Genomic DNA, 27,313 nt, shown 5'->3' on the forward strand with positions numbered 1-27,313 from the left:
TAAGTTAATGTTCACGAACATTTTTTTTTCAGGTTAATTACTTTTTTAGAAGAAAAAGTCCTCATTTCTTTTTGATTTAGTGGTAGACCGAAAGGACCCCGACGAAGGTAAAAGGCACAAAAAATAAAATGTAACTGTTTGCTTCACAGTAACTTTTTGTTAATTTGTCATGTTTAGTTATAATTTGTATCGTTGGTGAAAAGTTACCAAATTATCAGCAGATTGTTGATAAGTTTATTTCTGTTGCAACCTCTAAGAAATAAAATTAGAAATTTGATTCTGAATTCCATTCGATTTGTGCCGGAAATTTTCGAAATTTTCCTGAATTTGTAATGAAAAATCGTTTTGAAAGTTTTTCAGTTTCTTAATACCTATGCACTCAAAAATTGACCGCGTAGATCCAACGTGTCTTCAATACAACTATTTATCTTTACAAATTCTAGCGCCTTTTTGATGAGCTAATGGAAATTTTGAAATTTAGTAGTTCCTTGAAATTCTTAAATTGTTGATAATAGGAGATACAAAAGCTTGTTGTTCCGACAACCGTTTGAAAAATGGGAAGGAACTTTGTATTCTGGTGTGTTTTAGTTTTTTTGTTCCGATCATTTGAAAAATTGGGAGGAACTTTATATTCAGGTATGTTTTAGTTTTTTTATTTCCGCTCGCAATCAGCTGTCACAAATGATCATCGGAGAATTAAGTGATATATCGTATCAACGTCCTTACAGTCGTGATTCAAATAACAATAAAATGGCAAAAAGTTTTCCCAGTGTCGAGAAAAACCGATTTGAAAGTTTTGGTTTTCTGTCTTAATTCCAGCAAATACAGCGAGCGAGCAGGCTTGCAATAGCTTATTTTAATGACCTAAAAGCTTTCAATAGCTTAATTTAATACGCAAAAACTTAAATTTACTTGAATAACATTAGTTTTTTCGAGTATTTCAGCGCCTTTTTGAAATAAAAAACTTGCAATAAAAATGAAAACATTTTTCGCAATTTTTATTCGGTTTTCTAGTCATTTTTCCACAACAATTGATTTTGATTTTGCTTATTGTTATTACTGTCAAATTTTCCTAATCTTTTTGTTCAGCTCCTTTGTTCAGCTTCGTAATAGTTTTTTTGTTCAGCTCCTTTTATCACAACACGCCGAAAAAAAACGCCTTTAAATTGAAAAAACATTTTGGTTGTAATTTTTAAGACTATGGTCCGAACATTCTTTGCTAGTAGCACATTAACCGGCTATCTTTGTTGTTCCGACCATTTGAAAATGGAGAGAAACTTTGTATTCGGGTTTGTTTTAGTTTTTTTTTCTTTTTTTTACGCAAAATTAGCTACCACAAAGAATCATCGGAGTGAGCTGAGTGATATATCTTATTAAAGCTCTTTCAGTCGTGACTCGAACATTCTTGAAAAATTTGAGAAAAGTTTTCCCGTATCGAGAAAATCGGTCTGAACTTCTTCGTTTAAATTCCGTTTTGATTTTTCGTTAAAATCGAGCGAGTAAAAATGAGCGAGCACGTTTATTTACGCTTAATTTAGGCAGTATACAATATCTTATTTATGCTTAATTTCAAATTTACTCAATTGAAATTTGATTTTGACCTTCTGATGCAATTTTGAGAATCAAAAACTTCAAAACTGTAAATAGTTTTTTTGCAAAAAAAATGAGAAAAAATTTGAATTTTAAAAAAAAAATTTTAAATTTTTTGAATTGTTTTTCTAGTAATTTTTCTTCAAATTCTCTTGTCCTGTTTGCTTATATTACTATGACTGTCGAGTATGCTTATTTAATTGTCTCACGTCAGATCATTTGTTCACACAACGCAGAAAATTTTACACTAATTTGAAAAAATTGTAGTTTTTCAAAGACCATGATCGGAATATTCTGTGCCAAATGCACAGTAATCGGCTATCCTTGTTCAACTTTTCTTTCCTTCCATTTTTGATTCTTGCGTAATTTCTCTGATATTTCTTAAGTAAAACAGCCCTTGTCTTACATCCTTGTATTGAATTTTTTTCTGTTTTCTTCTAAGTTACAATAATTTTTTAATTGCCTGCCCATGTTGAATGCTGTTTAATTTGTTTTCCTTTAAAACCTCACTTCGTCCCGTTTTAAGAATTTAATTTTATCCGAAAACAATTCCAATAATTTTGTTGAGCACTCATTAACACCTTGAATTAAACAACTGATTTTAACACAATTTTTAGTGTTGATGATGTACAAATATCTAGTAACAAATATTGTATTTTGTTGTTTTCTTTCAGCCGTGGATCCTAAAAATGGTTTGTTAGCTTGCACACTAGATCCAAAGACACCAATCATTGGCATGATTATAGAGTTGTAAAAAGTTAGAATAGTCAGAATGAATTTGAAAGAACAAATAACCTACTCTAGAAAGTTTTAATTTGCAGACATAATTATTTTTCAAGTTTACAAATTTGAAATATTAAATCAAATTTTCTTCGAAATCAACAAATTTTTCTTTTTGATTGTTTTAAGTAATTCTGTCTATCCGAATTTTTGTACAAAAATCTTTTATATGCAAAATAATGCCCGAGAAAAGCTCACTGTGGTCGAGTTGCTTGTTTGCGTGCTTATCCGCGAAATAATCAAGAAAATTTGGTTTCATTAATTAAATATTTGGTTTGTATTTTTCAGCGTCGAAGACTAAACGTTCAGTGTCGGGAGATAGAAAAGCGAGTGCAAACAAGAAGGCGACCGAAGTGCAGATTGCGGCGGACCAATCAGCTCCCGCTGAGAAAGAAGCGGAGCCGGAAACAAAGGCGAGAGTTAAAAATTAAAAAAACATGCTGCGCTATCTGGGCAACCTTGATAATTGTTCTGAATGTTAAAGAAAGTGACGAATTAATTATGCTGGGGCTGGTTTTTTTTGTTCAGAATTTTGAAGACTTTTGACGGAGTATTTGAGCTCGGGTTGTTTTTTCTCCGGGCAAATTTCGAATTTTTAACTTCCCCGACCTTTTTTTTGGTCGATGATCAAAATGATTTTTTGAGCACTCCCAGAACACAAAAAGACCCTATTTTGACACCAAAAGACCCTATTTTGCAGGCTAATTGTTGAAAAAATGGGTCAAAAAAGCCGTTTTTGGCACTTTTAGAAAAATTTAATAAAAAAATTGCGGTATTTTCGGCACGCGCTCCCCTTCAAAATTCTTGTATATTTTTTTTCAATTTTTTTGTTATTAAGATTTCCTAATTGATTGAAAATTTTGCCTATTGATCAAATTTTCTTCAGTTTGGTTTGTTTTATTAAGCTGATTTTTTCCTTAGAAATCCAGAGTTAAAATTTTTTCCGAATTTGCTTTTTCTATTTCCGAAAGTTCAGTTTTTTTCGTTAATCTGTTGGCTATGTTTAATTTGCAGTTTGGAAAAAATTATAATTATTCTAGTGTCAGCTAACTGACTTTGCATTATTTAAAGGGGATGTCAGAAAAATCCCTCAAGACATCTTCTATGCCATCAGAATAGTCTCCGGTGATGTCATATCTCTCAATCTGCTTCTGGATTCTAGCTAAGAATGTGTTCTTTTTCTGTTTAGCCACACAAGTACATTATCCAGGCGCGTGTGTTGCGCAAATCATGGCCCATCTCCCAATCTGCATGGGCGCACGTGGCCATGCTCAAGGAACAGGAGAAAGAAGAAATGAAAGGTATTGCTGATGTTTTTTTACAAAAATTTTACTTAATTTTGCTACTTTTTCCTCATTTACTCGAAAACTTGGATTCGTTTCAATGTGCAAAATTTCAATGGCGAAGTAGTATTTTATAGGGGTGAAAGTTTTTACTTGGTAAAATAAGGGAAAAAGCTTACTAAGTCGGCGATATGCGATGATACTATAGTAGTAATTCAAATTGGGTCAGCTGAATAAGGTTGAAACTACTGTTTGTTAAAACAGGTATTATGAAAATGTATGAGATCGGGTTTTTATTTTTTTTTTTTTTTCAATTTTATTTTCTGTGGCGCTTTGGAAAAAATTTTCTCTTTTCTCAAAAGTTTTAATTTTTCTCAAAAACTACTCAAAAACCTATTTTCATAATAAGTAGTACCAATGGAATGTCCGCCTACTTCCTTGAGTGCCTGTATAATAATCCCCTAGTCTCTCTTTTTTTTATTTTATCCCACTTTCTACAGACTTCTTTTTTTTAAAGTCTATTTTTGACCGCTATTTTTGGATTTTTTTTTGATTTGCTCAAAAATTGCCCACTCGAATCTGTGATTTTGAATTCAATGGATAGAACGGAAGTTGGAAAGTTCCTCTGAATAAACGGCTACATCCAAGATTTTTTACAGAAAAAATTATGGTCTTCAGAAAATTCAAGTTTTTGTTTTTTTTACGTTTTTGAAGTTTTTCTCAAAAACTACCCTCCCATATCTGAAATTTTTGTTTCAATCAAAAGAAAAGCTTTTTGAAGATCCCACACATAGATAATTTTGCCTAAGTTTTTTCCATAAAAAGTTATGATCTTGGCTAAAGTCAAATATTTCTCAATTTTTTGGAACTTTTTGCTTTTTCTCCTAAACTACCCCCCCCCCCCAGAGATTTGAGCTCAAACGAAAGAACAGTTTTTCTGTATATAAAAGTTACGCCCTTTTTTACTCAAAATTTTATAGCACTCGGAATAGTCAAAATTTGATTTTGGACCGTTTTTTTTTCAAACTTCTTTGACTTGTCTCGAAAACTATCATCCCAAATCCTAGATTTTAAGCTCAATAAAAAAAGGATTGATCGAAGCTCTTCTGTATAAGCGGCGTCGTCCAAATTTTCTAACAAAAAAGTTGTTTGATATCAAAGGTTTCATCGAAGCAACAGGTTGTGGGAAGCTTCGGTGCATAAGCGGCTACGCCTTTCAATTTGTCAGAAAAATGCTACATTTTTGGGAAAATAGCTTTTTCTTCAAAAAAAAATATTTTTATTTAATTAGAAAAATAATGAAGATTTTGATTGAAACCCACTTTTTGAATTTTCAAAACTACATATTCAACACTATCAGTACAACAAATTAAATAAGTATCAAACAGGTGCCTACAGCATTAACTGGGATTTCAAAGTTAACTTAAAATGAGAATACAAAGTTTTAATATCAGATTTGCACTTTTCTAATGGTGGTTTGCATGTTTTGTAGATTCATAACTATGCTCATATTTTTTTGGTGATAAAAGATAAATGTTAAATTTTCCAGACCTGCCATAAGATTAAATTAGTCTTATAAAGGAATTCTATACTCTTCAGCGCTTCATTAAAATGCCTCCATTCTACATACCGGTTCAAAAATTTAAGCTTTTTTGTTCTGAAAATCAGTTAGTAGATTCCGTGAATCCAATCAATGCTACGTTTATCAATTACACTCACATACAAAGCTAGGTTTTTTCCGTCTCGATCGATAAAGATGTATAATATATTACATGATGTAAAAAAATCGTTGGGGTTGTTTTCTTCTGCACTGAGAAACTTGAAGTTAAAATCGACTTTTATACTGCTATTATACAGTATAAAACTCAATTTTTGGTGTTCTTTCTCTTGCCTAAATTGATTTAAAATTGGTACAAACGGTAAGAAAAAATTGAGTCCATAGCCTAAAAAATTTGAATTTATTTGATCTGAATCAAAACCCATCAAAATGTCAACAAATTGGATTAGACTTAACTAGTGCTTTTGTTTCGAAACTTGACCAAAAATCTGTAATCAAGAGAAATCTCCAACAGTGCGCCAGAAAGCAGTCACCGCAAACTATTGAGTTACAGGGAATCTTTTTAAATTTTGCAAATCTAAGGGTTCCGCGGTGATGAAAAGTAATAACTTTTTTCATATGCAGTCCCATTATCAACGTTCTTGATGCATTTTTGTTAGTCAAATAAACATAAATTTGAAAAACTCAATTTGAAACATTTCATTTTGATGCCAAAATGTTACATAATTTGTTACACATTTGTTTTTTTATTCAGTCAAAACATCAACACGAAAAGTCATTTGAAAATATTATGTTGTTGTTTTATTTCCAATTTTCTCTATCTGAATATATAAATTGTATGAGCATGAAAAAGAGTAGATTAAAATTGGTTTAAACCGATTTATATAAAAGCGTGCTGCTAAAATAAGTGTCGCTAAAATTTGTATAAACTGGATGAAAAGTGACACAATGAGTTTAGATTTGATTGTGTTTTTTCTGTTTTTGCTTCGGTTTTTACTGAGTTTTACGGTCTAAAGAAAAAAAACTTTTTGCTGGTAAAAGAATATTTTTGCAATAGGTCAAAAGCTTCAAAATTTTTATTAGGCAAAAAATCTGCTCCTGAACGATGTATGTTACTGAATGAAAATCATATTTTATGAAATAAAACGATGAAATTAATTACTTTTTTCACGTATATTGATTGTATTATGGACATTATCCAAGCGAGCATGTTCAAGAGATCAATTTATTCCGAGCAGGGCTCATTACCTGTGTATTTTGTGAACTGTAATCGGATTCCACAACAGATCGAAAACAAATTTGTTGCGGAATACGCAACATTATTAGTTTTCTTTGATCTTCTTTGCTAATTTGGATTTCACCAGCAAGATGCTAAAACGCTGTTTTGCTCAAAATCGCTCCAAAAGCAGGCAAATTTGTAGAATCCTCAACCAATCCGGAAAAGTTTGTGGAATCCACAAACAATAATTTTTGTATAGTAAAATTACGCTGAATCTGCAACTGCAAGCGGAATTTTCAAATTGCAATTTGAATCAGCAAAATGTAAACGGAATCCGCAAATTGTTGCCGGCATCCCCAAAATCTAAGTGGAATCCGCTTTTATTTGCGGAATCCGAAAGAACTAGCTATATTTGCTTGTTGCGGAATCCGCGACAAAATTAATGTGCCGACTAAAATTACGTTACATTTATTTGAGCGCGGAATCCTCGGAAATTTTGTCCACTTAAATTTTGGAACAACATTAAAGACTTTTTTCTGGACTCTAGGGACCTACATTCATCAAATTGCGCGCCTATCCATTGCACTGTTTGGCCTCGTAATGGTTAACTTATTCGAAATTAATAATATTTTAATAATTCCCCAAAAAGACATCATGAATATCGGTTTCGCACGTTCATGCAAAAGCAGGAAGATGATGAAAAGGCGTGGGAAATGTGTTGAAGACAGTTTCTCTAACTCAAAAAGGCATAATTTAAGCCAACGTTTTTAGTAGTTCTCCCATGTTCTCTGGATTAAGTGGGTCCAGTAGCGTAGTTAGTAGGTTGGGCGGACGCCTCTTTTCACGAATTCCACCCCCTGCCGACCCAAAGGGTCCTCCTTTTGTACTATCTTGAGATATCTATCCATTTTTGGCTGACTGATCCTAAAATTTTTCTAACGGTGCCAATATATACTAAATTTGAGGGGGAGCGCGTGCCAAAAAACGCATTTTTTTGGTCAAAATTGTCCGAATAGTTCCTAAAAACGCCCCTTCTTTTGGTTGGTTTTTTTTAAAAATTTGCCTACGGCGAAGAGTCTTTTTAAGGATTTGGGAGAGCTCATTAAATATCAGTTTAGCCAAACTAAAAAAGGTTGACAAAATTTTCGCTACGGTTTTGAAAATCCCCCCGCTCCCTCGAGAAAATCCTAGATCCGCGCCTGAGAGGGTCTCTTCAACATCGGGATCGTTCTTTTTATAGTTGTAAATTTTGGAGGTCAGCTGATCTCGTTGTGTCCTTCTAAGATACAAAATTTTGTTTCATATTCATAAAAATTGTCTGCGTTTTCTTATATTCTTGGTGAATATCTTCTTCTGTTCATCTTAATAATCGCTCTCTAAGCAAAATTCAAATTCATTTTCAATTTAGTACGCGGCCGAAAGGATCCAGAAGAAGGTAAAAAGCACAAAAAATACAAATTAACTGTTTGTTTCACAGTAACTTGTTGTTAACTTGTCATGTCTGCCTATCATTCGTATCGATGAGCAGTAACCATTAATTTCAAACGGTTAATTAAAAGCTCGTTTTTTTGGTAAACTTATTTGTTGCATTACCTCTTGTAACTTGTCTTGTGAGATTAAGATGTGTTCATTTTCATTGACACAGATCTGGTTTTAGCTAATTTTGACGAAAGACCAGGCTCCTCTCGTTCTAATGCGGCAGGTGGGGCAAAATCTGCAAAACAGTCTACTTCAAAGAATCTCAAGCCGGAAAAGTAAGGATTTTTTTATTTAACAGTCATAATCCTATTCCAAAAGTTTAATTTGAAAGCTCAACAAAGATGTCGCTAACTTCCAAGAGATTATCGAGTAAGTTGCATCGTGCATGTGATTTCGAACCGGCAAACATATGATTGCTGGGCAACCTTCACTACGTCTGCGCTAAAAGGGATAACTTTTATTGTTTATCCTCAAAGCTAGAGGAGCAGCTATTGTTGATTACAAAGGCTAATATTCGTCTTCGTTTGCTTTACGATTCAATTAGCAAACTTTATAAGGGAATGGCTACTGGCAGCCGCGGATCTAGGAATTTCTCGAGAAGGGGCGGGTTTTCAAAAAAAAATTGAAAATTTTGTCGACTTTTTATTTGCAGGCCGGACCAAATTGATTTTCTGAACCACTATAAAGACCCTGATATGACAAAATTTTCTGCGCATTTTTAGGCACTTTTTAAAAAATTTCGGCCAAAAATTGCAATTTTTTCGGCGCGCGCTCCCGTCTCAAATTTAGCATAGATTGGCGCCAAAGGCGCTTTTAGAGATTTTTTAAGGTCAGCCAGTCAAAAATGGATATCTCAAAATAGTACAAAGGGGGAGCTTTTGGGTCGGCAGGGGGTCGAATCCCTAAGAGGAGGGCGTCCGCCTTCCTCCTGAATCCGCTACTGGCGAGGAAAAAAGTAAAACTTTCTAATAAATCATTGTATTTCAAGCGTATTTCTAGAAACACTGCCCCATAATTTATGGTACATTTTTGTTTAAAATTGCTGCTAACTGTTGCTTATTTATTTTCTCTGTTTGTATTTAAATTAACAAAACTGATTTGATTTTAAGGTCGCAGCTCAGAAGGTGATGTCTTTTTTATCCTACGTTTTGTGTCTTTTATTGAAACTCTGGTGATGTGATGATTTGGATTGAAATTCGGTATTTTAGGTCGGAATTCTGATAATTTTGATTTAACAGTTGTAGTGGTTCACTCGATACTGTCACCTTTTAAGAGGACTGATGGTGAAAGTACTTCCAGAATAATTAAACACACGTTTGAACGTTTGATTCACATAGCTCATCTGTTTTCTGAGAGGTCCTCAAAATATTCCATGTTTCTGTGAAATCAAAATGCCATTTTTTCTAATTTTTTTTTTGTAAAACTTGAAAAAAATTTTGTATGACATTAGGTCAGCCAAGGGAGCACAAAGTCGTCCGATTAGCCAGCAGTTCGACAACGAAAAACCTCATTGGTTATTAAGAGTCGTGATCGACACAAGTGAAAACCAACAAGGCGACTGCGAGATCAAAAAAGACACAGAACGAATCGAGCAGATCCGAGCGATGAAGCAAGCTTGGGAACGAGCCGACCCCGGTAGGGCCGAGCGTGCTGCCGCTAGACGTGCGGCGTTCCTTGCGAAGTACATGATTCCGGTGGATCCACCAGCAGTCGAGGCGGAGAGTGGTCGCGAGTCAGCGGCTACGAAGGCTGCCGACGATAAAGAATCGGCAGCGCCTGTTGAGACTGTTGTCACAGAACTCACACCAGAACCAGCACGTAAGTTTTTTCTTCAAAGAACATACAAACACGGAAAGACTTCATAATTGGACAAACAACTTATAATTATAATTTTTGTGTAAATTGCAGAAAATTGTGTCTTTTCACTTGATTTTTTGTCGCATTGCATTGGGCTATAATACTAGGCTCTCTCTCTCTCTCTCTCTCTCTCTCTCTCTCTCTCTCCTGTAAAAACGTCTCTCTCCTTAAGGATTGAACAGCCTACCTCAGAAAAGAAACTTAAGTATATAACCCTTCATACGACGCCAGATGCTGTAAGAACGTGTTTATAAACTTTGTTCGTTCAGACAATGATACAAATTGCGGCTTTATTTGCAGCACTTTTTGTTCCGACTTTTGATACGAAAGTGACGGAATATTTGTGCTCGGGGTGGATTTTTTTCTTCAGACAAAATTCGACTTTTTAACTAGCCATTTTTGACGGGATTTTTTTATATCATTCAAAAGTTATTGGTGTCCTGAGCTTAAATTTGAAAAAAATATTTCACCTGTGATCATTTTTCATAAAATTATGAGGGTTTAAAGATTGCCATTTTGGCCGTTTTGACCAATTTGGGACAATTTATTTTTTATATCAATATAATCCATTATAATCGATTATAATCCATTAAAAATGGGTTATATTTCGTATATTTTTATGCCAATATAATCGCTTATAATCGGTTATAATCAATTATAAAGAATTTTTCGAGAGGTCAGTCATGAAATTTACAAGTTTCTTCGAAGTTATCGCATTTCCTGTTTAAGCAGTTGCTTTATTAGGTTTCATAAAATGTTACATTTCACTTTTCAATTTTTATAGTTTTTGTCTTATATACCCCGATTACCCCTCCATGTTGACCCCCCCCACGTTTTCCTCCCTGTTTACAAACCCCCGTTTAACCCCTCCCCCCGCCCCCATCTCCCTGCCAGTGGCTACTGGCAAGGAAAAAAGTAAAACTTTCTAATAAATCATTGTATTTCAAGCGTATTTGTAGAAACACTGCCCCATAATTTATGGTACATTTTTGTTTAAAATTGCTGCTAACTGTTGCTTATTTATTTTCTCTGTTTGTATTTAAATTAACAAAACTGATTTGATTTTAAGGTCGCAGCTCAGAAGGTGATGTCTTTTTTATCCTACGTTATGATAAAAAATTATGAGGGTTTAAAGATTGCCATTTTGGCCGTTTTGACCAATTTGGGACAATTTATTTTTTATATCAATATAATCCATTATAATCGATTATAATCCATTAAAAATGGGGTATATTTTTATGCCAATATAATCGCTTATAATCGGTTATAATCAATTATAAAGAATTTTTTGAGAGGTCAGTCATGAAATTTACAAGTTTCTTCGAAGTTATCGCATTTCCTGTTTAAGCAGTTGCTTTATTAGGTTTCATAAAATGTTACATTTCACTTTTCAAGTTTTATAGTTTTTGTCTTATATACCCCGTTTACCCCTCCATGTTGACCCCCCCCCCCCCAAGTTTTCCTCCCTGTTTACAAACCCCCGTTTAACCCCTCCCCCCGCCCCCATCTCCCTGCCAGTTTACCACAACCGCCATTATCCCCCCCCCCCAGTTTACCCCCTCCTCAAATTAATCGCCCCATCTTATTTTTACCCCCCTCCCGATTACTGAACGTGAGAAGGGGGGTGTAAAAAATGTGAGCGGGAGGGTAACCTGAACAACTGAGTATACTCCCCTTCCCGTCCCCGTTGAAAATGGTAAACAAACTGGGGGGACTGTAACTTGGGGAGGTTGGGATAAACTTTAGCGGGGAGGGGGTTTGGGCAAACGCGGAGGGGGGGGGGGGGTGGCAAAGTGGGGAGGGGGTTTATTCGATTAGGTTTAGATTGCGAGTAGGCCGTGAGTAACACAGAAATGTTGCAAGTTTTGCAAATGATTTTGCAAAAAAATGTATAGATTCTAATCCGTTATAATAAATTATAATGGATTTTAATTGGATTACAAGACTACTCGTATCAGGGCGAAGCCCTGAAAGTTCCGACTGCCTTTTAGCGTTTATGAAGCAGTAATAACAAAAAAAAACATAAAAAATATAAATGAAATAAAACAAAATGAAAAAAAAATTTCGAAAAATTGAAATTTTTTTTGATGAAAATCATCCACCCACACGCCATATAAAGTACAAAACAATAGATTTTGCTCCTTGTAACAAATCAATTATGGCAAATAAGCTTCGTTTAACCAATTTGGAACGATTTTTAAGACGGATTAAATCTCCGCTGACGCGTTAATAGCGCGAATTATATCGCGCGTTAATAGTCCCAAATTGGTCAAAATGGCAATTTTTAAACCCTCATAATTTTACGAAAAATGATCACAGGTGAAATATTTTTTCAAATTTAGGCTCAGGACAACAATAGCTTTCGAATGATATAAAAAAATTTCGTCAAAAGTGGCTAATTAAAAAGTTGAAATTTGTCTGAAGAAAAAAAAACCCACCCCGAGCACAAATATTCCGTTACTTTCGTATCGAAAGTCGGAACAATAATCTATTGTAATGGATTTTAAATGGATTATAGTCCATTATAATATATTTAATGGATTGTGCTTTTACGAAAATAATAGCACAATCCATATAATCGATTTCGTGGTCTAAATTTGCCACAATAATGGATTATAATGAAAACATTTTAGACAACATTTTTCCATTATAATCGATTATTATTTATGAAACTCCGGTGCGGCTGCTATTATTTGGCTCATGCATTTTTCGAACGTTTTCGGAAATGATTTGTTTTTAATGATTTGTTTTTAAAGATTTGATTTCGGAAATGATTTGTTTGCAGTCTTCAACATTTTCTGAATTGATTTCTGCAGCTTTGCAAATTTCCACAATTTTAGAGCTGATTCTGACTGATTAGTCTGCAATTTTTGAACTAATTATAACATATTTATCATAAAACTAAGGCAGTTCATTAGAATTTCAGTTATATGATAGACTCTCACTATCAATGGAATCTATATTGCCAACAATCTATTAATATTTTTATAAGATTTTTAGACACGTTATAAACTATCCTAATTTACTGCCATCCAAGGCAATTAATTGAATTAAATTGCCAGTTTCAGCTGTGTTCATGAATTTGAAAGCATTTATGGTGCAATTATTTAGGAAAAAGCCGGATAACTGGTACTTCTTCGTATGTTTTAGGAAACTGCATTGATTGACGTATATTTTATTTTTTTGAAAAGTGAAAAGTAATTTTGTTTTATGATGCGGATATGACTGGCGCCGTTTCGTTACGGAACAGCAGACAACCAAGAAATTAAATGAAAGGCAAAAGCATGAAATATTGGAAATAAAAAACGCAAGATTTTGCTCCGCTTCGCTTGTCCTCTGCGGGCCGTCGGTAAATTGCACTTGAACCAGCGCTTGCCGATAGTTTAGATCTGATAAATCTCGAATTAAAGTGACTGAAAAAGGTTCCAGATGTCGTTTTTCCCCGTAGTTGTCCAGAAACAGTTATTTTCGTGGTCAGATTTCAAAACCATTATGGAGCTAGTTCAAAACAAGTATTTATTATATACCTTGATATTCATCACTGTAAAATATTTATAACTAACCAATCATGATCCATTACTAAAACTTACGATAGATTGTACAGCTGAAACTACTCATAGTTTCAGCCAGAGAAATTAAAATACAGATTGAAATCAGTTGATTTCTTCTCTCCTCTAAGTTCACAAGAATACCAGTATATTCTAGATCTTTTGAGACTAGAATATATTAGAGTAAGATAAGGATTGGTATTAGACAAGAAGTTACACGAATCTATCCGGCCAAAAATAAGATTAGCGTGACGAACAGACGGTGTACCTAATCCAAAATTACTCTAAGAGAAGAACACCCGGGCCTAAAGTCAATTATTCATTTTTTCCAAATCAGTTATAAATGAAGTTTATGAAGAGAACTCTCGGTTACGAATCAAATTTTTGTAATTTTTCACTTGTACATTTAGTTTGAGCCAACGAAAGCTCCGGAGGCTTAGCAAATGATAGGATATTTGTGATTTTGGGTTTTATGATCCAGGATAAGTCGTTCCAACCATACAAAAAGCAGTAAAATTCACTGATCTTTGTAACTTTTAACTGACCACAATTTTTGTGAATAATTGCTAATAAAAATCATAACAAGCTACTAACTTTGATTCGCTTCAGCAACCAGCAAGTCTGTAGCCTCTGGCAAGAGTAGAAAGCAGTCTATGAACAGAGAAACAACACAAATTACGGAGGACAGTGGGGCTGCTGGAGCGTCTGAGGTACCCGAGGTTCCGGAAGTTTTGACCCTGGAACCCCCGCCTGGGCCACCTCCGAAGACAGTTTTGAAGCCCCTAGATTTGACCCCTTACACCATGTAAGATCTTAAATTAGTTGTCACTATATATTCATTGACTTTGATTGGTATAAGATAAGAAGAAAACTGTAAAATATCTAAAAGATTTTTTGAAAAAAATTCTGCTGAGCAGGAGACCTTTAATAGCTATGATAAATTTCTTTTGAGTGAAGTAGAACTGAGTTTTATTTTATCTGAATTTTTTAACTTTCCATCTCTATATGCATAAAATTGGAAAAGTTAAATGAGGCGAAAAAATAGTAATTTGACTTTTCTTGTTTCAAATGAGGATTTTAGTTTTCTATTTTTTAGCACAATAAAACATTACTAATGGATCTGATTATTTTAATTTAAAAAGGTTTCAATTATGAAAGAATCTTGAAATTGAGATAGCTTTAAGGTGATATATATTTTTCTGTTAAACTCGAAAATTGAAAATAATCCTGGCAAAGTTTAACATTTTTTTGGTTTCCTTGAGTTTTTTCGAAAATTTTTTTGGTACGGTTTCCTAAACAATGACGTGCGATAATTACTAGTTGCCTACTAATCCAGTTTCCTTCCAAATGGAGATAAATTTATCCAAAAAGAAAATTGCAAATCATGGTTTTCTTAAATTGAACTGATTGCTAAGTAGTGAATGGTTAGTAGACAATTTTTAGTGGGTGATAAATTATAACGAGCTCATTTTAGTTTTTTTATTGATGACTAGCTGTTGACTTTATAATAAACAATAAGTCACAATATATTTCGTCGAGTAAAATGATACATCGTTACTCAACGTTGGGTAGATAATTTCAGTGCGTGGTAGACCATAACCAGCGATTATGTTTAACGCACTAATAATCGTGACTGTTGAAACTGTTTAAAAAACGTACATTCACGTTATGTTATATATTGCTCGACTATTTAATTAGTACCAACAGTATATCACAATATCATGTTACGATATATTGGAATGTTTGGTGTAGTAAAGCGAAGGACGGGGTGCGAGTGTTGGTGGACGAGGAGGAGTTGAGTCGGGAGAGGGAGGAGAAGGTGAGGCAGTTCTCGGAGTGGAACCGAGTGAGGCAGGAGATGAAGAGGCGGAGGGAGGAGGAGTTGGAGAAGCGGAACCAGGAGAAGGTCAAACAGATACAGGACTACGAGGCACTACAGGTCAGTGTAGTTTATGTGCCACATCTCTTATTTATGTGCTGTTTTAATATTTCAAAAGGTTAGGCTAGGTCAGTAGCGTGCCTCAATTTTGGTTGCCAAATTTTTCCAAAGGGTGCCCCTTTTGGTCTAATTTTACGACATTCGTTTTTTGCCTACCAACATCAAAATTTTTCCAAAGGAACATTTGGCGCCAATCTGAAGAATAGTTTCGAGGGGGTGCGCGCGCCGAAAAAACGCTATTTTTGGCCAAAATCTTCCAAAAAGTGCCTAAAAACGGTTTTTTTGACCTGTTATTTTAAAAAATTACATAGGGTACGTATAGTATTTTCGGAGAGCTCAGAAAATGAAATTGTTCGACCTAAAAAAAGGTCGCCAAATTTTTTCGAAAACTCCCCCCCCCCCTGAAAAAATTTCTGCGCATGCCAGTGGGCTTTAAGGCTATTTATCCACGAGTGAAAGGACCAACATACGGAATGTCTATAAAATAGTTTTAGTTCCGATTTTCGAAGAAAGTGACGAAATATATGTGCTGTGTTTTTTGGACAAATATCGACTTTTTATCAAGCCCCTTTTGAACGGGAATTTTTATGTCACCTGCAAATTAATGACGCCCTGAACTCAAATTTGTATTTGTTAATACAGGTAATTTTAAATTGTATAGGATTGGGTTTTTTTTTCATTTTTTTTTTGTTTTTTAAAGGTTTTGGCATTTTTTAAATTTTTTCTGTAAAACCAAAAGTGGTGCTAATGGAAGAATCAGCTTCTTTTCTAGGTGTCCGTATATTCCGCCAGTCCATCTCTACTTTACGCCCCTCCTGCATTGTTAAGATTCAATTTTCCGAGACTTTTGACCTGTTTTTTTTTGGACTTCGTCCTCTTTCTCCAAAACGACATTGCCAATTCTAAGACTAAGAGTTCAATTGATTACTGCCTAATTTTGGTATAAAAATTGCGTGAAACTCGAAAAGTCCAATTTTTGATATTTGACCGTTTTTTTAACTTCTTTCACTTTCTACAAAACTACCCTGCCAAACCGGAAATCAGGTCAAAACAAAAGTTTCCTGGGGAGTTTTTTCTCTTCTGATTTTTCGAATTGACATTTTCCATTTCGAGATTTTAGATAAAATCCAGGAGTTTGGTCGAAAGACTTAATAAAGTATTCTGTTAATCTACGAGTTATGTACAACTAATTAACAATTACTTAAAAGAATAAAAAAGATAAAATAGAGTATGAATTTACAACGTTCTAAACAAAACTGAACGAACACTCTACGATCGACCGATGGTCGTATCGTACAAAGTTAAGTGGTATTTAATTAATATCGAAGGTCATTTAGGATAGATAAAAAATCACAAAATTTCCCACCGGGAAAAAAATAATAGTATAAATTGACTAACTAATTCTATATACACCCATTTTCCCCCCTAAACGTAGGAACAAGTTTTACAAACTGGGCCGAAAAATAATAAAGCAAGCAAAATAGAATATACAAATGAAATAGGAAAGTACAAGTGTACAGGATGAATATACAGAAATTACAGTTTTACAGAAGATAAAAAAAATTAACTATATAAAACAACACTAATCTTCAATGAGTACATTTAACATGTACAAAATTAACTACATTGAAGAAGGTTGATAGAAATGGATGCTATAAACTGAAAATAAAAGAAAAGTTTTTAACGAGTTTTGGGAGTTTAAGTAAATCTTGCGTCAAAATCATCTAGTCTGAGTTTTAAGTCTGTGTCAAAAGTCGAAGAAATGTTGTCAGTTCTTTCTACATCGTCGAGTGTGTCATTACTGGTAGGTTGTAGTGATGAAGAAGATCCGAAGGAAGTATTCTTCAAAATTGACTGAATTGGGATGTATTTTGCTCGTTCCAATGGGCAGGATTTCTGGGATGACCAGGATAGGGTAGGTTTTGCGACTAGGGTAGTTATTTGTGGTGCCTCCGCTAGTGGTGTTAAGAGGTCCGAAGGTGAGGTTATGGTAAAGGTTGCCCTGGGGTAGTTAAAAGTGTTGCCCTTTACTGTGAGTGAATGGGAGGTCTGGTCATCTCCTTCTAGCACAACGTCTATGTATCTCAGGTCTCCGAAGAATTTAGGAGGTCCTACGTTCCTGCGTGGTCTGGACTGTCTTGGTTGAGCTTCCAAGGTGGCTGAATCTTCTGGGGTACTGTCCAACAGAATGTCATTGCTTTCGGAGCCTTCTATTTTCGCAGTGTCTGGCACGTCTATGACCGCCGGTTGATCTGTATCGACAGTGAGATTGGGCCTAATGCGAGCAGTGTGATCATCACCTATAATACTTAACCCTCGGTTAGAATCGGCTTGATGGCCGGGCGGTACGTTATTGTTTGTCATATCGTCAACATAGTCGTCTATTATTCCGCCCCAAGAGTTTAAGTTTAAGGATGACGAAACGACGAAGAACCTGAAGTATTTTGTGTGAGGTCGTGAGTATTCGCTGCATCTTTTGACGAACCGGACACTTGAGTGGGCCCATCCGCTCTTGAGGTGCCTTGCCTTGGCTGAGAGTGGTCTGTCACCTTTGTCTTCTTTGGTGGAGATAGCTTCCTCTTTCCTGCTAAACTCGAATGTAAAGTAATATTGTGCCCGATAGGTGACTGATACACGGCAATTTTTCTAGGACCGGGGAGTAGTTTTCCTTTAAAGGCTAAGTCCGATTTCCGTAAAATGTGACCCTTATCAAGTGTTATTGTGTGTTCGGATGAGTCAATGATGTCCTCCTTTACCAGATTAAAATAAAGTGCCCTATTTTTTATGGTGGTAGCCGTTCTATAGTATTTACCTCCGGAAACTAGTGCACCTTTGCCCGGAATGTGCACCTCTGGTACGGGGGTACTCGGTATTGTCAGGGCTAGCGGCAGGTTTTTTTCCGGGTCTGATTGGGTGTCCATGTTCGCGTTAAGATAACCGTCTTCCGCACCGTCGTGCAGTTCCCAGTTTCTGGCACGTCAATTTCTGGCACGTCATTTCCCTTTATCTAAACGGTTATTAAAGGAAATCCGATTTTTCCATCTAGTGTTAGCCGTTCGATTAAAGTGTTTCTCGAACGGAGTACAACCGATTGTAGATTGTTTTGTAATTCTGAGGTTCCAGATAATTTTTTGGATCGAGGAATTTAATAAAGGTTTTGGTAAATCAAATGACATGGCTAATAATTTAGAACTTCCAGTATATACAAGCCTTTCCACAAGCCCATTAAATCTATAATCGCCGACTGTACAGTAAATGATTTCGATGTTGTATTTTTCACAGAAATTTTCAAAATCGTGTGATTAAAATTATGACCCGTGGTTGACTCTTATCTTCCTTGGGAAACTGTGAAGGTGACAATAATCGTTTAAAAATGAGATAACCGTGTTTGAAGAAGTATTTTTTTACTATCTTGGCCGATGGGAACTTAGTGAAGCGATCAAAATAAGAGAAATTAATTTTTGTTCCACAAAACGGGTCCAAAGGTCCTGCGTAGACCAGGTTTATTTCCTCGTTCGCAAACGTCAGCGTCGGTAATTTTGTAGTATGGTCGGTACCAAGCAAAACTTTGAGGTTCTTACCGGCTTTCAGGCATTTATCACAAGACTTCCCGTGGTGATATATCTTTCGGTAGATACGAGGCCACCAAATGTATTCTGCAAGAAACATTATCCTGAATTGGCCTGGGTGGGTCTCGTGTAGCATTGCGCTGAAGGTTCCCCTAATTGTTGCCGGCAGGACTAACTTATTATCTAGGAATAATAAATCATCTTTCACGTGAAGGTCCTTTGAGAAATTTTTCACGTAGGTACCGTGAATGCTCATTGGTTGTCCGGTTTTTATTGTGTCAATCAGGTCACAAATAACTTTGTCTTCTCTCGTCATCAGTTGTAAAAGTTTCTTGGAACAGTGATCCTCAGGGAATAACGGAGAGTTGGGTAGTTTTAATTCGGCTTTAAATCTCTTCAGCAAGTTTGCATGGTCGTCTAGAAGATGGTGATCTTTAAATTTTAAGGCGATGTTATGTTCCTCAGGAATTCTAAAGAGAGGGCCGGTAATATCTTCCATTTTTTGTATCAATGTTTTTCTTGTTTTGAGAGATTAAGTTTTTGATTTTAAAGACAAAATGTAAAAGAACCTTGTCCGAGAAAGTAATGCTCCTGAAGTTATATTTAGAATTATCAATAGGTTTCTGTTAATCTATGAGTTTTTTACAGCTAATGAACAATTACTTAAAAGAATAAAACAGATAAAATAGAGTGTGAATTTAAGACGTTCTAAACTAAACTGAACGAACACTCTACGATCTACCGATAGTCGTATCGTACAAAGTTAACTGGTATTTAATTTATACCGAAGGTCATTTAGGTTAGTTAAAAACAAATCACAACAAGACTTTTACGTGTATTTTTTCACAAGCAAAGTTTGTAATATAGTATGAACTCCAATATAAGTCGCAAATATTGATGTAATTTATTGGTGTAGATGAAATTTTGGAGCTTTTGTAATAATGAATGATTTCACGCCTCAGTATGAAAACTCCCGGGTCAGTTACAATTTATAACCGATGGAAAAATTGTTTACACATGCGAAGCAAGTGTATTAGTACGTACCTTCTTTTTCCCAAGCTGAGTCGCAAATATTGGCGCCATTTTTGCGGTATCTATACAGTTTTTTCATAGCATGTGCTTTGACGTTCGAATAATAATTAGTTAACGCTGTTGATGCCTTTTTAACTCACCGAAAAAAAATGACTTGTTTCAAACAACATAAAAATAATGAAAACTCAGAATTTTCCTAACCCAATAGATCTCGCAATTTTTGAAATGCATAAGTTATGCATAATGTGGTTTTTCGCTGTCCGATTTGTTACATGCAAACTTAGTGTAGATGCCATCAGTTTGTTATGTTCTTAATTTTTACTTGCAACATTTTGTCTATTTGTATTTGATTCCACTTTTGCTCAATAGCATTAGCTATATATCAGCATTTTTAGCTGCTTTATTTGTGACTAGTGTTTGTCAATTGTTAAGTTTGCGTGGCTGAGTGAATAGTGCGTGAGACTCATAAACCTTGCTTGCGTAGGTTTTAGATTGGAATCCTACACGTAGCCGAGTTTTTTTTTAAACTACAACAGGCAATACTAAATTAGATCTTGTGTTTTGTTCACCCGAGATAAAATTGTCAGTCGTTGTAAGTGGAACTGTGTATCGTTGTCACAAATCTTTGATTAGCAATTTCAATAATGTTTTTATTTGCGCAATCAAATTAAGTATCTAACGCTTCATTTTACTCAAGTTCAGGATATAAATATTTGATTAGTTCAGCCTAAAGTTGATTTCCAAGTTTTCATCAATGACTGTTTTTTCCTTTCAATTAAGCATTTTTGATTTAAGCTGAACAAAAGTGACAATTTTTGGCAATTTGTAAATTGCAATTTGAATTTAGTGTAATAGTTCGAACCTTCTTTTTTTCTAAGCTAACTGGCAAATAAAAATGTTCATTATTTGGTCGCTAAGTGCTTCATTTGGTGACAGTTTCACTACAACAATGATTTGTAATATTGGACATTTCATAACATCTGTTCTCTGCATTTTTTGTGGCTAGTATTTGTTGTTTATTAAGAGTCCGTGGTTAGTGTGTGTGAGACTCTTAATCTCTAGGTCACAGATCCAATCCGAGACGTAGCCGAATTTTCACCAATTCATCGTAAAATCGTAGTCATCGATTTTTTCTTTTTACACTTCATAAAGCAGTTTTTTGTCGTGTTCTCGCTAGTGTTTGTGAAGCACAGCTTCGTCCCTGTATTTAATAGTGTTATCAGGGTATGGAAAGCGTGATATATTCTCTGTCATTAAAGCGTTTCTAAAACTTTGGTCTTAAAAAAACCTTACTATGCGTTAAATGCATCACTTTGTACATTACATAGCGTGTGGGAAATTTTTTTTTGGTCAAACAATTATTTTTTTTTGTTCCGACCTCCGTAACGAAAGTAACGGAACATTTGTGCGCGGGGTGGTTTTTTCTTCAGACAAATTTCGAAAATATTAATATCAATCAAAATGTATTATTGTCTTGAGGTCAAATTTGGAGGGATATTTTACCTGTGATTATTTTTCATAGAGTTATGAGTGTTTAAAGATTGACATTTTGGCCAATTCGAGATAATTAACGCGCGATATTTTTCGCGCTGTTAAGGCGTAACCGGAAATTTAGAAATCGTTCCAAATTGATTGAAGGAAGCGTATTTGCCCTTATTGATTTGTTATTAGGAGCGAAATCTATCGCTTTGTATTTTATATGGCGTGTGGGGGATGTTTTTCACCAACAATCTCAAAAAAAATTTTTTTTTTATTTTTTCATTTTTATTAATTACATTTATTTTTTTCATGTTATTACTGCTCCATAGACTTTAAAAGGCAGTCGGATTGTTCAGGGCTTCGCCTTGAAACGAGCTGTCTTGTTATGTTTTGTTTTTGATTTGATCAGTTTTTGCAAACCAAGCAGTCTCTTTGATACAAGCAGTTTTGTTGATTTTGCATTTGTTTGAAGTTAGATCGTTTTTTTTTAAATTGCCTCGACGCTGTATACATGGTGATCCATTTAGCGTCCAGTGATGTAATTATAAGACCAAATAGCTAGTCGTAATTCAACTTGGATTAATTCGATTTTTGAGCCTGATTAAATAGCTGCTGACACGTTTATAGGCTGAAAGATATCCAGCGTTAATTATCCCATATTGGCAATTTTCAAACCGCAAGGAGTTAGAAGTTTTCAGAAGATATGAAAAAGTTGCTGTCAAAATTGGCTAGCTTAAGGTCGAAGTTAGGCTGAAGAAAATAAAACACGTGCATCAATTCCCAAGCACCAATATTCTTTTCCTTCGGAGCAATAGTCTAAAAAAAGATTAAGTTTAATATACTGCAGCAAATTTTAGATATATGTTGTCCTGTTGGATTTCAGGCAGACGCGGATCTAGATTTTTGTTGAGATGGGTAGCCCAAAAAATTTCCTAAAAAAATTATGTTGACCAAATAGATTTTTTGAGCTTTCCCAAAACTCTGTAAAGATCCTGTTTTAGCCCCCTTCCCCCTCGCTCCACCCTCAAATTTAGTGCATATTGGCTCCTTGATTCATAAGTTGTACGGTTAATCGACCAAACAAAGATTTCGGAAATTACTACCAAAGGTGGTCCTATATGTGTAGTTAGGGGGTCGATTCTCCCAAGGTATGTAGGTGTCCGCCCGCCCTCTTAGTCTGCTAATGATTTTAAAAGATGCTTAGTTGAGGTAGGAGTTTCACTACTATAGCTGTACTGAAGGGAGCACCTTCTTCCATTGGGGTTTTTTGTTTTAATTCTCTCATTAGGACTATAAACTAGGGTGAAATTGTTTTGTTAGTATAATCTGTTTCTCACAGGAGATGGTAGACCAGACCAGAGCTGAAATTGCTGCTAGGAAGGAGGCCTACAGACAGAGAATCCTACAAGCTGAACAAGAGAAGCAAGATGCTTTATCCGCCCTTGAGAACGGAGTCAACCTAGAGGCGGAAAAACCCACTTCAGCCAGCAAGAAGGGTGGCAAAAAGAGTCCCAAGAGCTCAGCCAAAGGAAGCAAAAAAGGATCGGCCAAGGGCAAGAAAAAGTAGACTATCAGAACAGTTCAGACCACAAGAACTAAATCACACCTTAGAAACACTGATCAAATGGGTCTTATAGTACATGTCGAATTGTATGAATCCTTCGAGTTTTATCTGTAAACATATCATCTAATTGAGAAATACATTTGGAATACCTTTACTCATCTACTTTTAGCTTTGACAAAATCTTGTTGCTAAGACCGAATTGAACTCAAGTTCCAGGAATTACTACCAAAGTGTTTCTTTAAAAAGTTTGTGTTGGAAATCTAGCAGAAGTACACTCATTTGTTGGCTTCTTCGAGCCAGCATTTCAAAAGTATGCATGCAGAACTCAATCGATTTGAACTGGAGTAGGGGCGGACTTCGCGAAGGGCAGTAACTCCACTTCCCCACTTCGAAAAGAACCTGTATCCGCTCCTGAACTGGAGGAAACGTTTGCTTAAAATCCATTTTTATGATTGACGTTTTATTTAGTTCCTAAAAAGTTTAAATCACTGTCATACAAAAATCTCATTTTTAATTCATGAAATTTTAGCAATTCATTTGCTTTCTTTTTTTTGAAAAATTTAGTCTCATTCAGAAAGTAATTTGAAAAAAAAAAGAAAATTTAATTTCATTGGTTATTGAATTACAACAGCATATTTTGAAACTTTTGAGCTGCAATAACAAAAACTAGTGTTAATTTTCAAGTGGAGGTAGTTTGCACACGGGCCTAAAAACAAGATGGTTCAACAAGTTGCCGTAATAGTACGCAGCTTTGCAATAGATAGCTCTTTCCATGGAATCAATAATATGTTAGGTCCGCGGCTGTGGCGAAGCAAATTATGCTGGCTGGCCATATGCTGTTCGTTTTTTGGTATTTTCGTCTATTTCTCCGTATTGTCTTTTGATACGTATATAATAAAGAAACCAATTCAAACGGACTTAAATTATCATAATCATGAAGAAATTCAGATGCCTGAAATCATGTTTTGTCCCGTCTTGCCGAATCAGACAGCGTTTGAAAACTTTTTCCCGGGAACTTTTGGCCCAATGTTTGCGTTTCTCTGAGCATCCAATCTTCTCGGGTATACGAGACGCCATTCGGAAAAATATCTCGGCCGCATTTGAGAAGTACCCTCATTTGGAGAAAGAATGGAACAAATTGTACACCAATGCAAATCTGGATCCTGTTACGGCTGCTTTTTTCGGTAAGTACAAATTTCGAGCTCTTACTTAAGTTCTTTGGAATCCCAGAGAGCTAGCAAAGACACTTATTGCCCTATCGTTTGGCAATACTTTGCCTGTCGAAGTTTGAGTTTGCCTGTTGGGAGTTTTTTTTGAACTATTTCAAGACTGCTCGCATCAGAGCAAAGCGATTGCCGCTTAACGTAATTATAGCAATTTATATTGGTCAAAAACGATACGAAAAGGAAAATAAAACGAAAACTTTTTGTTAAGAACTCCCCACACTTAATGCCGACTACAAAAATATCACTTGAAAAATTTAAGCTTATATCAATTGGCAGCTTTCAGTTGCATTTGTAATACTTTCCAGTTGTCGGCAGCGCACGCTTCGCGTTGATGGATAGCTGGAAGTTTGTGTAAGTAATGATCCCAAATTGGCAGTTGTCAAGTCTCCTCAATTTGGCAATCATCTGATAAAAACCTTGCTGGCAGAAATTGATGTAGACTTGGAGCTCAAAACATCAATATTTTTAGACTGTTGAAAAAACCGTTTCCTAATAAGTTGACACAAATAATCCTTCGCTATCATCCAAAATTCAGTAAAAAACTTAGCTTCAGCTTTTCTAAAACAACAAGGCCAAATTAAGCCGCTCCAAATATTTTGAGAACTAGTTTTTCAGTGAGAGCTCGAAATATTTTGAGTAAATGGTGCTGCGAAATTGGTTGTTTTGATTCCTAATTTTACTCACCAGATCAACCGAAAACGATTTATACTTTCTTTGCCCAAACTTAATATTTCAAAGTGTTGAACTGATTTTTGTTCCGACTTTCGATACGAAAGTAACGGAATATTTGTGCTCGGGGTGGGTTTTTTTTTCTTCAGACAAATTTCAAATTTTTAACTAGCCATTTTTGACGGAACTTTTTTATATCATTCAAAAGGTATTGTTGTCCTGAGCTTAAATTTGAAAAGATATCTCACCTGTGATCAATTTTCGTAAAGTCATGGGGGTTTAAATGGCCAATTTGGGCCGATTAACGCGCGATATATTTCGCGCTATTAACGCGTAAGCGTAAAATTAATCCGTCCTAGAAATCGTTCCAAATTGGTTGAAAGAAGCCTATTTGCCATAATTGATTTGTTACTAGAAGCTAAATTTATCACTTCGTACTTTATATGGCATGTGGGAGGATGATTTTCACAAAAATCTCAAATTTTTTAAAATTTTTTTTTCATTTTTTCTTACATTTAATTTTTTCATCATATTTCTGCTTCATAGACCTTAAAAGGCAGTCGGAACATTCAGGGCTTCGCCCTGATACGAGCAGTCTTGTTTGTATTTAATTCTAATTGAAATTAAAATTTCCCAATCAGATCCAAAAACTAGCTCAACTTTTCCAGTTGATGAATTGAAGCAGATTTGTAAATCAGCCAAGTTGACCAAAAACTGTTGTTCAGACCACCAAAATGATAGAAAAATTTCGGCAAAAATTAGATATCCTCGCTAGAGCACAAGACAGGGCTTTAAGGGAAAAGGCGAGAAGAAAGGTTTACGGACCAGTATCAGCCACTAAGTCGCGCTCATTAAAATATTCTCTGCTCTATATAATCACTTCGTAAAGTTACAAACTCAGACAGAATAAGAAAAAAATTTATGAAAAATGAATGATTCCAATGAATTTATTTAGTGGGCCCGAGATTTTCTACAAAAAATTAGGTATGTCAAAACGCTTGAAGAGAGAAGGGCAAAATATATCGGCCACTTCCTTTGGTACATTGTCACGTTTTAAAGGTAAAAAAAGACGTTATACGCTTTCGATCGTTTCAGGTTTTAGTTCGGAATAGTCGTTGACTAAACTTAGATGATTGTTTTATAATTCCGCACTACAAAATCGTTCCAAAAAGAATTGACCCAGCTTATTGGTTTAATATTTCCATACACGACTCAAATTGCAACAAATGGTTCATGATTTTATCAGCTAAAAATCATAGTTTAGCCAATAATCAATTTACCAAAAACTAACCGAGACAAATTGAAGGGCAGTCGGAACATTCGGGCCTTTGCCCTGATATGAGCAGTCTTGTTATGGTCAAAATGCGCGATTTGTCGATCTAAAGTATAATAAAAAGTATATATTAACGATTATATTTTAATTTGTTTGTATTGTTTGTATTGTCTTATTACAGTAGAAAATGTCAAAATGTTGAATTGGTAAAAACTGAAATTCAAAAATGGTAGTTATGAAAAAGAACTGAGCTGTTTTTCTATTCCAGGTGTACAGCCTAGTCTTGAGAAAACACTGATTGACTATGCAAATGAATATGAAACAAGAACTGATCAGTCAACTTCAGCTGGAGATACTTCTACGCTCATGAAAAGCTTGCTACCAAAATTTGATCAATTTTTTATACGTTGCATATGGAAAGGTAATTAAGCAAGCTGTTCGAAAGTGTCAAAGTTTGGGTGAAAAACTGAATTGATTAATTCATTTGAGAAACTATTACAGGCTCTGGCACCTGCAATATGAGCTTTGACCAGGATTAGAAATGTTCGGATCGGGGCAAAACCCAAACTTTTTGAATTATTCCTCACAAGGCAGTGAAAGTTTTTGGGCTCAAAATTTGTTTAAAAAATCAAAAAAGTGAAACTTTATGTCCCACCAGACCTAATGAGTATTAGAAAGTGAAATATTTTGCATCTACTATCACATTTTTTGTATAATTTTTTATGTGCCAATTTAACTTCAATTTATCCACTGCTTACAGTTGTATGAGCGGAATGTATCGCGTTTTGATTGTTTCAAAAATCGCCGTAGATATAGCTAGTTAAAATATCAAAGTTTGAGAAAAAACTACCCGAGCACAAAAAAACGCCACTTCCTTTGGAAGTCGGATTAAAAACCTAACTAGAGACTAAACATTGCAGAAGTAAAGCAGCATTGCGAAAAGTCATCATTACGCAACAGTCCATTGATGTTTTTTGTTATTCTTCTGAAAAACATAATAATTTTTGCTTGCTGAATATATCTTCTAGTTTTTTGTTCAGATACTTTTATCACACCACACACAAACAGCGACACTAATTTGAAAACAATCTTATGTGCTTTTTGCACAGTAACCGAATATTCTTGTTCTCATGTTAAGTAAATATATAACTCACTTCAACCAACAAGTTTTGTGTATCTAAAAATTTTAATAATATCCAACGGTGTTTTATTAGGCGTAGACTGTCTGAACGGGTCATTTTGGACAGA

At 35.0% G+C, this 27,313-nt stretch overlaps 1 protein-coding gene across 13 annotated transcripts in view; it reads left to right on the plus strand.

Annotated features, from left to right (window-relative positions):
• The window catches only part of LOC134840218 (androglobin-like), a 606,395-nt gene extending 583,332 nt beyond the window's left edge, over nt 1–23,063 (plus strand). For 9 of the 13 annotated variants that reach the window (XM_063855943.1, XM_063855945.1, XM_063855941.1 and 6 more), the window contains 10 exons: nt 81–107; nt 2,265–2,282; nt 2,659–2,783; nt 3,560–3,671; nt 7,839–7,865; nt 8,088–8,184; nt 9,360–9,727; nt 13,924–14,119; nt 15,067–15,253; nt 22,673–23,063. In XM_063855943.1, the coding sequence (XP_063712013.1) occupies nt 81–107; nt 2,265–2,282; nt 2,659–2,783; nt 3,560–3,671; nt 7,839–7,865; nt 8,088–8,184; nt 9,360–9,727; nt 13,924–14,119; nt 15,067–15,253; nt 22,673–22,900 (1,385 nt within the window). In that variant the 3' untranslated portion in view covers nt 22,901–23,063. The remainder of the gene's footprint in view (nt 1–80; nt 108–2,264; nt 2,283–2,658; nt 2,784–3,559; nt 3,672–7,838; nt 7,866–8,087; nt 8,185–9,359; nt 9,728–13,923; nt 14,120–15,066; nt 15,254–22,672) is intronic. The other 4 variants (XM_063855947.1, XM_063855944.1, XM_063855946.1 and 1 more) reach the window with 4 other exon arrangements.
• The last annotated feature ends 4,250 nt before the right edge of the window (nt 23,064–27,313 follow it).

The sequence above is a fragment of the Symsagittifera roscoffensis genome, chromosome 2 (genome assembly GCF_963678635.1).
Source record: "Symsagittifera roscoffensis chromosome 2, txSymRosc1.1, whole genome shotgun sequence".
Classification (NCBI taxonomy): domain Eukaryota; kingdom Metazoa; phylum Xenacoelomorpha; order Acoela; family Convolutidae; genus Symsagittifera; species Symsagittifera roscoffensis.